The following is an 11,997-nucleotide window of genomic DNA, read 5'->3' as shown; positions in this document are numbered from 1 at the left end:
TCCTAATCAAACTTAAAATTTTTATTTTCTTCTCCATTTCTCTCCTAATCAATCAGTGGAAGTGGAAATTGTTTAATTTTCTTTTCCTTTTCTTACCTTTTTCTTAAACTTTCAAACAGAGCCTTGCTCTACTTTTGATCAGGCCGAAACCAGTAATTGTTCCTTTCTTCGATTTCCAGTACTGGAAGCGAGCGAAAGCTAGAGAGAGAGAGAGAGAGAGAGCGCTCTGACAAACCGCCATGGACGCAGAGCAACGCAGGGCAGCGGCTCAACAAGAAAGAGGAGGAGGGGGACTAGGTTTAACTCTTCTCGTCGCACTCCTCGTTGCATTCTTCTCTTTGGTACTATTTCCTCTCGACAATCGCTTTACTAGTTAATAACTAGTTGTACTCGCATTCTAGGGTTTTAAGTCACCGTGCTTCCATATGTATACACACACCAGACGATCAACGCGATCGAAACTCAACGTGGATGAGTTCGTGGTAAGTTGGGAGAAGTTCTTCGATGATGTGAAAGCGAAGAGCATTTTTTGTGAATCGGTTTTGTTTCTCTGTTGTTTTTAGTAAATTTTCTGCCGTAATGATTACTAGGTTTTGTGAGGTAGGATTAGAAATGGAAAATGGTTGGGATAGAGCCGAAAAAAGATAGGGAAAATGATGGCCCAGGACGTGTTTTGATAATTAATACCCGTCACGGACATGCTAAAAACATTTGTTAATGTGAAAATGTCCTTGGCGGGTATTAATTATCAAAACACGTTCTTGGCCGTCATTTTCCCTAAAAGGATAAGATGAACGAAAATTGACTAAGGTGATTTGAGCATATCTATTATAGATACTTGTAGTTAAGAGGGGTGATATGGTTAGTAGTGTTAGTAAGGAGTGATATGCTTACTGTAGATGGGAGGGTTTGACTAACATTGACTTTAGAGGGAGGTTGTCAAATGAATAAAGTAGTGGATCGAAATGACTTTTTTTTTTTTTTGAATCATGAATCGTAAAAGATTGGTGATGATAAGACTATTTGTGTGCGTGCGCGCGCGTGTGTATTCTTGTACATATTAGATATTCATTATATGAATGGTAGGTCTAATACAATAAAAAATTAGAAGCATATTTTTAACAATGATTCTGTAGTCCAGGTGGTAAGAAACTGATGCGGTCCAGAAAAGGTTGCCAAGGGTATTCCAGTAATTTAACCATTATCCGGTTTTTGAGGGTTAGGATTGTCCATGGGTCTACTTGGGATATTGGCTAGACATTGGCTGGATTCTTAGGAGTGTCTTTTGGGTTTTAGTCAAGTCAAATGTCTATTTAATTTATAGTCAAAGTCTTTAGAGTCCATTAGTTAATCAAAGAGTCTTTTGGTTTTTCCATGTTATTAATGCAATAAAAGTGTCTATGTTCAACGTGTCTTGGGAAGTCTAATGTTAGTTGAAGGTTATTTATTTTGGGAAGTTTTAAGAGTCAAGTTGAAATGGATATAAATAAGATTGTAAGCCTTATGGCAAATGATGATGATTGAATGAATGAAAAATTAGCTTTAAGCTTTACTGATTGTGTGATGCAATCTCATTCTTTGGTGTGATGCTAAAGAGGCCTTAGGTGTGATGCCTTTGGTAACCTAGGTGTGAGGCCTAGATCTATCCTTCTCTAATCATTCATTTCGTTCTTCTAACAAATTACTATTCACGTCCACTGTTCACAACCCCAAAAAAAAACAGCCCCTTATCTTTTTGTTTGATTATACTTAGCCCTATTTCAATCTGTCCTACATCAATTTGGTATCAAAGCGAGTGTAGCACCATGTCTACACAATCCGGAAGGCCTTTTAGAGTGAGATTGACTAAGTTCCAGCATGATGAAATTCTTCTCAAACTAGTGGAACAATTTGACATTTTCACTCACCGTATTAATGCTTTGGAAAGCCGACCAAGTCAGAGGAAGGTGATGAATAATTAGCTTATGAAGAGTAAAAAGGGTCTGATCGATGAATCAAAAAGAGTTGGAGGTGTACCACAATTGAAGAAAGTTTGCACTCAGAATTCTACATGTTCCAAGGAGGGCCAAGATGAAAATCAAACCAAAGTGAAAGATGGTCAAATTTTCAAGGATGAAAAGACTCTCATCAAAGATTCAAAAGAACCCCAACAATCTCTTGTTATTGTACGAGAAGAGACTCAAGTTAGAAGCAATGAATCTGTTGGTTCTGCTGGAGAATTGAAACAACCAGCTAAATCGAAAAATAGTATGCCACTACAGGTGATGTTTTCCTTCCCAACTCCAATATCACGCCAATGGAATCATCTGTTGAGTGTTCTCATACACATTGCAAACAGCAAGCAACACCAAATGTTTCTCTCAGAGGGGTTGAAGTAGAAAGCAAAGAATCGGATGCGCATTGCGGTGAAGTATCTGAAGTTGTGGAAGATTCCACTACTGATCTGGAAGTTGAGGAAGTGATGGAGATGGTTGCTGGAGAAATGAAGGAAACAGTTGCTAGCCTAGAATCTGATGCGCCTTTACAGATGCGTAAGTTCCTGCAACAGTCTTCAAGTACAGTGGCAAAAGAGTTTCCCATTGAGCTTCACTTGGTTGATCACGTGAATTCAAGCAACCATGGGAAGCCGAAAGGTCCACCAACCGTTGATGTAATTAAAAAAGAGGTCAATGTCAAATTACAAGAAGGTAATGTCACCACAAGAGAGATGGGGCCAGCCATTGACTTTGTCATTCCTGACAAGTTCAAGGATCCACATGTGGAGTCAAAAGCGTCATTGTCTTCCATTTTGTTTGAAATGAAAGAGGGTTGGCCTCAACTTCAAGCTTTTCATACCAAGATGCGGTTGCAAATATCGAGGAGTTCATATGGTGGAGTTCATGTAGTCTTATACTCCAATACTTTAAAACTCGAGGACGAGTTTTCTCCAACCAGGGGAAAATGATGCGGTCCAGAAAAGGTTGCCAAGGGTATTCCAGTAATTTAACCATTATCCGGTTTTTGAGGGTTAGGATTGTCCATGGGTCTACTTGGGATATTGGCTAGACATGGGCTGGATTCTTAGGAGTGTCTTTTGGGTTTTAGTCAAGTCAAATGTCTATTTAATTTATAGTCAAAGTCTTTAGAGTCCATTAGTTAATCAAAGAGTCTTTTGGTTTTTCCATATTATTAATGCAGTAAAAGAGTCTATGTTCAACGTGTCTTGGGAAGTCTAATGTTAGTTGAAGGTTATTTATTTTGGGAAGTTCTAGAGTCAAGTTGAAATGGATATAAATAAGATTGTAAGCCTTATGGCAAATGATGATGATTGAATGAATGAAAAATTAGCTTTAAGCTTTACTGATTGTGTATGCAATCTCATTCTTAGGTGTGATGCTAAAGAGGCCTTAGGTGTGATGCCTTTGGTAACCTAGGTGTGAGGCCTAGATCTATCCTTCTCTAATCATTCATCTCGTTCTTACAAATTACTATTCACGTCCACTGTTCACAACCCCAAAAAAAACAGCCCCTTCTTTTTGTTTGATTATACTTAGCCCTATTTCAATCTGTCCTACATCATAAACTATACGGCAACATATGTGGGTTGGACCATGGGCTCAACATCATTAAAATTTCATTATATAATATGTGTGACTCTGATGTACAATTGGTTGTGAATACATTGAGTATAATATCCCTTATAAATGAGCTATTTGACAAATCGATCTCTTTAATTCTTTATCCTCTAAGTCATAGATCGTGGCAGGGCTCAGTGCTTCGGACACTTGGAGCCCATCTATGGACTCATGTAATATTAAACTATGAAAATTTCACCAAACTAAACTTGATAATCCCTGAGAACAAGGAATCTTAGCTGTAAACATGTCTAAAATGATGGTTTTAATGTTTGAGAAAAATGAGGGAAAAAAGGATTAACAAATGAATTATCAATTTTGCATAGAAATAGTACAGTTTTTCCTAACTTAAGCGTCCTATAAAGTTAAGTTCGTAGTTTTTCCCAAATAAAATTTCAAAAAATAATGAAAGTACAAGTGGTTTCATATTCGCTGAATGCAACAATTGTTACATTTGCATGAATTGAGTGGTGAATTGAACCGTGAATTGTACGACTCATCACCAATTTTGAAATTATTTAGATTTGTTGGATATTATGGAACACGATGCCCTTGTCAGAGCTCAACAGCGACAATGGATTCATGTAGGCGACCTTAATTGATTAGGACCTAAGTTTTGTTTGGTCTTGTTACCAATCGCTAGACTAGCACCCAATTAGCCTCTGCAAAAGAATAGAAGCTTTTATTGAGTTTTAGGTGATTGCAAAATCGACTAGAAATTGGAAGAAAAGGAAAACATATTTGCAGTAATCCAATGATGAACTGATTATAAGCTCTTGTAATTTAATAATTAACAAACAGTACATTGCAATCTTGTAGAGACGTGTTAAGTGCACTTGAAGGTGGTAATTTGAATTGGTTCGCAATGTATTGCTCCTTGGGTGTTGATACAACTTATTGTTTTATGGTCCTATTGCGTTTCTCCTTCTATTTATTCATCTATTCTTTCTCAGTATCGAAAGAAACTTTAATCCGGTCATGGGTAGTACTTTTTTTATTATTATCATAGTCATGTCTAGTAGATGAATATCCTATTCCCCTGTAGAGCAAAATGGCGTGCATATTACGTTAATGGGCAAAAGAACTACCACAACATTGTAAAGAAACTTGCTTGGGGTGCTATGGTCTATATTATATTTGGCAGGAGAGGAAAAATAGGACCTTTGTCTTCATAGAACTTCACCTTTACTTCTGTAGCAATTTAAACATGATCTCAATTCTGTTCAGTCAAGGCTAATGATGTTCATCTCTTTCTTGTAAAACTGGGGAACTCCCTTCCTGTTTATGAGCAGTAGCCTTTCTGTTTGTGCTGCTTGTTGTAGCTGAGCTCTTCCCCTCTTGTTTCGGAGGGTAGGTTACCTGCTTCTCTTCTTTTGGAAATAAGATCTCATTTACCAAAAAGTACTGTGCTTCTCTTCTTTTGCATTACGTGACTAGGATACCAAGTAAAAGTTGAGAGTTTGCTTTTTCAATGTGCTATATTTTCTCCCGTTTTGCTGATTATATGATTGTTAGGTTGATTCTAAGATACTCTTGTACAAAAGTCTAGAATATGTGTTAATTTATCATGTGGAGATTTCATGACTTCACATGTGAAAATTTGCAGGTACTCATTCCATCATTGCCGGCGGCAAAAAATAGCATATCAATTTTACACCAAGTTCCAGAAGGCCATGTTGGGGTATACTGGATAGGAGGTGCCCTTCTAAAAACAATTACACCCCCAGGTTTGGTTGTTATGAGTATTGGCATTTGGGATTCTATTTTCGAATCGATTGAATATTACTTATGGGCTGCTTGCATGCTTGCGTGATTTGGTTTTTGTAGGTTTTCATGTGAAAATGCCTTTGATAACGCACTTTGAGCCCATTCAAGTGACCCTTCAAACAGATCTGGTGTGCTTTATTAATTTAATCCCCATTTCCAGTTTAATTCTGTAATCTTGAATAATAAATCTCATGTTTAGTTTATTCGGAAACCTGCTATGTAATGCAGGTGAGGGATATCCCATGTGGTACAAAAGGGGGCGTTCTGATCAACTTTGAGAAAATAGAGGCAAGCCTTTGAGATTTTATTCTGTGTGACAATTCACTTCATTTCCATTGCTTTCGTTTGTAATGCTTAAATGTTTTACTTCAATGCCCCTTCAGGTTGTTAACCGCCTTCATAAAGATTTCGTGTATGATACACTGCGGGATTATGGTGTACAGTATGATAACACTTGGATATATGACAAAATTCATCACGAGATCAATCAGTTCTGCAGCGCTCATTCCCTTCAACAAGTCTACATCGATATGTTTGACCAGGCAAGATAGTAAGCTTAACCCAGTATCACATTTAGAGTAGTCAGATGTATCATGTCTTTCAGTTGACAGGCACACAATAACCTATGTTCCTATTTAAGCCATGTGGGTTGATGGATGTTTACAATTCTCATAGCAGTCTGATTGCAGTTTTGTATGCAAATTTTAGTTTTGAGGATAATTTCTTGATATGAATATTGGCTTTTCTATCTTCAGTATGCTTAATGGTAGAGATTTACACACATAAGCTACAGCAGAACAATATACATGGGTGCTAGGTAGCGTTCTAGCAAACAAGATAAACACTCATTCATATCCTTGAAATCAACAAGTGAAAGAGAGGGAAGCTCCTCATAATAAACAACAGATCATTTTCCCGTTTAGGACCACAAGTCTACAACCCAATTTATTCTAGGTACTCCATAGATTGCCTTGGGCCAACCCAAACTGACAAATATTAGGTGCTCCAATTTTCTCCACTACTAATGTCGTTCGCCTCTTGTACTTGTATATAAATCTTCACTTTGCATCCATATTATAACGGTGGATCTCACAAGACTGGACTCATATTTTAGTACTTTCAATCTCCTTCATTATCAAGTTTGGTTGCATTCATCGGTTTCTCTATGGTGACCATCAAATTGTACTTCCTAGGTCTAATATTGTTATGCAGGATTTTATATTCTCTCTTAAGTCCAAAGATTAAAAACTTGTATGCTAACTAAATCCTGTAGGTCTTGGTATTATTATACTCATGTAACTTTAAAATGCAAATTTATTAATGCAGGTCCCACATAGCCCACCTTGTTCAATGAGAAAAAGGGCATAATCATATTTTCATCGCCCTGCAGGAGAAATATCAACTCCCGTTTTTAAATTAGTAGTAGAAGAACCTACTTTGGGACTTTGAAAGACACTTTCTAGTGTTTGCACTACAGTAATATCAACAATTTGACTATTTCATCTTTGGCTTGTGATGGTCCAACTGCTCTGTGAAATCTTTGAATCTTGTCCTATGTCAAGAAGATTGTAATTTGTGGGATTGTCATGAAATGAGCTAGTGTTTATGTGGTGTTTTGGGTACCTGCAGTTTATGCATCGATGGTATGGCGTTAAAGAAATAATTACTATTTATGTTCTATTTTACAGATTGATGAAAAAATGAAGGATGCTCTTCAGGCGGATTGCACACGGTATGCTCCTGGTATTGAAATTATTAGCGTCCGTGTCACAAAACCTTCCATACCTGAAAGTATAAGACGCAATTTCGAACAGATGGAAGGGGAACGTACCAAGGTACTATTGTGGTTTTTTTCTCTCCTTATTTCCAAATCAGTCACTTGTCAAGAGATTAGTGCAGGAAAACTATTCCCGAGAAAATTATAGTGAAGTGAAGGAAAATGAAAAGTATTTCCTTCATGCGTTCATTTATAACAAATTTAAGCGAAAGTTGAAAAATAGTAGTTCAGTTATGTAGAAACTAGTGTAGAAACCAGATTTCTGCAAAATCTTGGTGTTTTTTGCATGACATATTTTGAGGGAAACCTATTCATAGGGGGAAAGTTAGAGACATGGGCCCCACAACATTCTTGTGAACTGAACACATTAAAAAATGCTGGAAAGTTGAACATTCCCGTACGTTCCTTTCCTTTCCCTGCAAACAAAGCCAAAGGGTATCATATTTCTGCATTCATTCCTTTTCCCCTTAACAGTATACTGGTTGAGGAAAAGATAAAGTGCTACTTAACGTTTAGAGTTTGTGGCAGACTAGGTTTTGTTGACGGTAATAAGTTCCAAGGACCATCTATACTAAATCAACTGATGTGTCTAGAGAATTATAGGGATAGATTTGAGACAGAGAGGATTTTTTTCAAGCCTTTGCCTTTGCCTCTGAATTTTTCGTTTAAAGGCCCCCGTAAGTTCATTTAACTCTGTTGGTGGTGAAAGTTTAGGTTCTGATAGCCGTAGAGAGGCAAAGGGTGGTTGAGAAAGAGGCTGAGACACAGAAGAAGGTTGCAATAAGTGAAGCTGAGAAGAATGCTCAAGTTAGCATGATCCAGATGGAACAAAAGTTGATGGAGAAGGATAGTGCTAGGAGGCAAGAAGAAATTGCGAATGAAATGTACAAAGCTCGCGAGAAGAGCTTGGCTGATGCCGATTTCTATAGGTGAAATATTTTGCCCTATCTTTTGGACACATATTCTATTCCACAAAATGGTATCTCTGATTTCGTATATAAGCCTGGTATAATCTTTCAGAGCAATGAAAGAAGCAGAAGCAAACAAGTTGAGGCTTACACCCCAATATTTGGAGCTGAAATTCATCGAAGCAATTACTAACAACTCAAAAATTTTCTTTGGAAATAAGGTTAATGCTCTCTCTCTCTCTCTCTCTCTCTCTCTCTCTCTCTCTCTCTCTCTCTCTCTCTCTGTGTGTGTGCGCGTGCACAGCGCACGCGTAATCCCAACCTCACTTTGGATAGGCACTGGGGGGATCTTGCGCATATAAGGGGTAATAATAACTCTGCCTCACAAACTAGGGCTTATTTGTACGGATGGTCCCCAATGTATTTCGGAAATGTTAATTTCGTCCCCATTGTACGAAACGCGTCAATTTAGTCCCCAATGTTAATAATGTGAGTTTAGAAGGTCCTTGGGCCAAACTCCGTTACCTCTTGCCGTCTAAAAAGAGGGGCTTTCTGTCAAACCCTCTCATTCTCCACTTTCTCTTTTTCTCTCGACTTTCCCCTTTTTCGTCAATGGCGATTCACGTCCCCTCCCCTTATCTCCACCGTGTTCCCCAAAATCAACCCTAAGGAGAAGAAGATTCTGAGAATCAGCTGCATCTCGAAACCCTACAAAGAAGAATCTCAAGGTAAAATAAAGAAACGGCCAGTTGATCCCTCCATAGGAGTCCGAAAGCAGGCTTTTGGAAGGCTTTTTTTTTTTTCTAGTATTTTTTATACTCGTCTTCAAAGTTGCTACTGCAACCGACTAGAACAAAGTCCAAGTTTTATTTTAACGAAGTCCAAGTTTTTGGTAGTGTCTGACTGGATTTAATACCCCAAAGGTTGCATGCATGCCTTGGACTTTAGATTAGTGCTGATAGAGAGTGAAAGATTCATATAGAAATTAAAAATATTACCGTCCTTTGTTGAAGTACTATGAATCTAGAGATTAAGGGTGTTGTCTACATGAATAGGGTGATAAATATGCCTTGTGAGCAATTTAGGAATAAATAGGAGACCATTATCACCTATATATTTTTTACAACAATCATTTAAATGCACAAACTTTTTGAGAGAATATGGTGATTTTTTTAATTTTCAACTCTCTGGGACTGTTTTGGCAGTATTTGGGACTGTTTTGAATCTTATTTATGGCCTGTTTTTTGCATGTTCATGTTCTGTTTATGCGCTGCATATGTGCTTAAGCTCTGCTTATGTGCTCTTGCTTATGTTTTTTTTTTTTTTTTATGCATTTTTTGGGTACTTATTTCAGCTCTGTATATGGTAATATGCTATAACACAGATAAGGCGATACGGCAAAACCTAAAAAATTAGGATACGGATACGGCTGTATAAATTATAGTTTGTACTTGATTCTTTAAAAAAAATTATTTTAACCCCCCCTGTATCCTAAACATATCCTGCCGTATCTCCTCGGTATCCCTCGCATATCCAAAACATATCCTACATGATATTCGTTTGCCGTATCCGATACGTATCGGGTGTGTATCTGTATCCCTCGCGTATCCGATACCCGTATGTGAGTAGTTTTGGGGACTCTTAGTCCTCACCATCAACTCATTGGCTCGTGACTCAATGGCGACTAATTTCTCCTCTTCCTTTAATCGTTCTAGCTTCCCACCTGGTTTTGTGTTTGGAACTGCCTCATTTGCATGCCTAGCAAGTTTTTTTTTTTTTTATATCTTCCAAAATGAGGACCCTTACTGCCAAAACTTTGAGAACCCCTGTGAATTGAGTGCATGCAGATTAGGTAATTTTGGGTCCTATCCTCCAGGGCCTTCACCACTCTTTGTTTTCTTGATTTTTTGCTTTCTTCACTTAATATCCACCCTCTCCATCATAAGAGTCTTTTGAGGGTCCCAGCCATAATCAAATCTTGTCTTGATAAGGTTGATCTGTTTCCATGTGATCTTTGGTGGTTGTAGAGTGAGAAGTATATGTAGTTCTCATATAGCAGAGTGTTTGAGTCCGTCCATGAAGTTCTCATCTTTCCAAGACTTTTGCGGTTGCAGATTGTTTGTGTAGACGTTTCTAGGTTTAAGTCACTCCATGAACTCATCTTCTTCATTTGGTTTCCAAATATCAAAGCTTTGTTGGTTTCTTTTTCTTTTTTTTTTCTTTGTGGTGTTGCTCTGTTTTTTTGCTGCTGCTAGTGCTCTGAATATATACCAGGAGTTGGCAGGGTTTTGGCGGGAGACTTTCCCTCCAATTTGGGAGATGGAGGGAAGTGGAAATGAGAGAGAGAAAAGGGAAAAGTGAGGAAATGAGGTGGAATGATCGGAATGCCCCATTTTAGACGGCAAGAGGTAACAGAGTTTGGCCCAGGGACCTTTTAAACTCACATTGTTAACATTGGGGACTAAATTGACACGTTTTGTACAATGGGGACGAAATTGACATTTCGAAAATACATTGGGGACCATCCGTATAAATAACTAGTGACTGGTCTTTTGGGTTGTAGCCAGGCCCGTGATGAGTGGAAGTTTAGCTGAGCCCGTCCCTTATCTGATGTCACGCCAGGCGCTCAACACCGGAGGAGAGTTGAATGAATCATATGTGGGTCCCCCGCGGGTTGGGTGGGGTCTCACGTCATCCAGTGGTGGAGAATGTCACTATCTCTCTATCCCACAACGGCTGGGTACTGGGGTGGTTTTGGGCCTGTGATTATGTGACGGACAATTTAACTTCTCACAGGCGAGTCTTTTGGGTTGGACCTTGGCCACAGTCTGGTGTTTATTTGTTCTTGTTTTGTTGCAGATCCCCAATATGGTTTTCGATCAGAGGCTGCTTGGAAACTTTTTCCGAGATTTAACCAGAAACGACAACTCAGAAGCTGAGAGTTCTAAAACCATGGATGCGGTGGGATGAAACAGTTTTATATATCATGAGGAACTTTCCTGACAGAAAATGATGCTTTGTCTTGGATTCTTAAATATCCGGTGGCTGCCCTGTTTTTTAAGATGCTATCGGCGATAAATTTGAAATGTGTGCTAAATGGTTACATTCCACTATGACAAGTGCTACAATACACACCTCTTATTTTGGTGTGTATCATATGCACCCTCTTTAATTACCATTAGATGCTTGAAAAATTATCTGAACCTTTTAAAATGTTACGATAGGTTACTAACAAAAAACCTGTTACCAGTGCTACAAGTAAAGCTTGTGAATTAACCAAGATGGAAAGAAAATCCCACCCCACTCTCTTCCCAACCAGTGTATATCTTTCTTTTCCTTTGACGAAACCAGTTCAATTTTATTTTTGATAATTAATTTATGTTAAAAATAATAATTTTATTTTTTAAAAACTTTGAAGCTAAAATTATTTCAAGTGGAAATAATTTACTTCATTAAAATAGGTTCTCGATAATTACTAAAGGAAAAAGATACTATCATTATCATAATGTAATAAAAAGTCAAGGCATATTTTACAGAATTTTTAAGGTGTTTCATTTTGTAGTCATTTTTTTTTGAATTTTTTTGAAATATTATGATGTTTAATATTTTTCACAATATCTTTAATTGCATAGTGAATTTTCATATAAATAGTCCAACTAAAAAGTATAGCGAAGTCGATCATCTGTATTAATAAGTAGGAAACACTAACAAAAAAGTTAATGGGTGATCAAGAGAGTGATAGTGACAAGATAAATTTACCAATACATTTTAGGTTACGTGTAAAAGACAACAATATTTAGAACATGCTATTTATTTTTTGGTCAATAGACGTACTACTAGTATTTTATGAATTAGTGCAAGCATCCGAATTATAAATAACTAATACTTGTATTTGATAATGTAATCGATTATAAGTGTTATCGATACCAAT

At 37.6% G+C, this 11,997-nt stretch overlaps 1 protein-coding gene across 2 annotated transcripts; it reads left to right on the top strand.

Annotated features, from left to right (window-relative positions):
• Positions 1 to 11,260, top strand: LOC131310561 (uncharacterized). 2 transcript variants are annotated; one of them, XM_058337644.1, is made up of 9 exons: positions 1 to 341; positions 5,221 to 5,341; positions 5,442 to 5,509; positions 5,610 to 5,669; positions 5,765 to 5,923; positions 7,070 to 7,216; positions 7,873 to 8,087; positions 8,179 to 8,287; positions 10,926 to 11,260. In XM_058337644.1, exons 1-9 carry the CDS (start codon positions 240 to 242, stop codon positions 11,034 to 11,036), a joined length of 1,092 nt encoding a protein of 363 aa, XP_058193627.1. In that variant the 5' UTR covers positions 1 to 239; the 3' UTR covers positions 11,037 to 11,260. The 2 variants fall into 2 exon arrangements, with proteins under 2 accessions (XP_058193627.1, XP_058193628.1); XM_058337645.1 differs by lacking the exon at positions 8,179 to 8,287 and having other exon boundaries at positions 124 to 341.
• The last annotated feature ends 737 nt before the right edge of the window (positions 11,261 to 11,997 follow it).

The sequence above is a fragment of the Rhododendron vialii genome, chromosome 12a (genome assembly GCF_030253575.1).
Source record: "Rhododendron vialii isolate Sample 1 chromosome 12a, ASM3025357v1".
Classification (NCBI taxonomy): Eukaryota; Viridiplantae; Streptophyta; class Magnoliopsida; order Ericales; family Ericaceae; genus Rhododendron; species Rhododendron vialii.
Note: the sequence above shows the minus strand (reverse complement) of the source record. Positions and strands in the feature narration are given on the sequence as shown.

Coding starts and splice junctions, on each gene's coding strand:
- LOC131310561 (XM_058337644.1), top strand. CDS start 240: ATGGACGCAGAGCAACGCAGGGCAGCGGCTCAACAAGAAAGAGGAGGA. Junction 342..5,220: donor TCGTTGCATTCTTCTCTTTG/GTACTATTTCCT, acceptor GAAAATTTGCAG/GTACTCATTCCATCATTGCC. Junction 5,510..5,609: donor TGACCCTTCAAACAGATCTG/GTGTGCTTTATT, acceptor TATGTAATGCAG/GTGAGGGATATCCCATGTGG.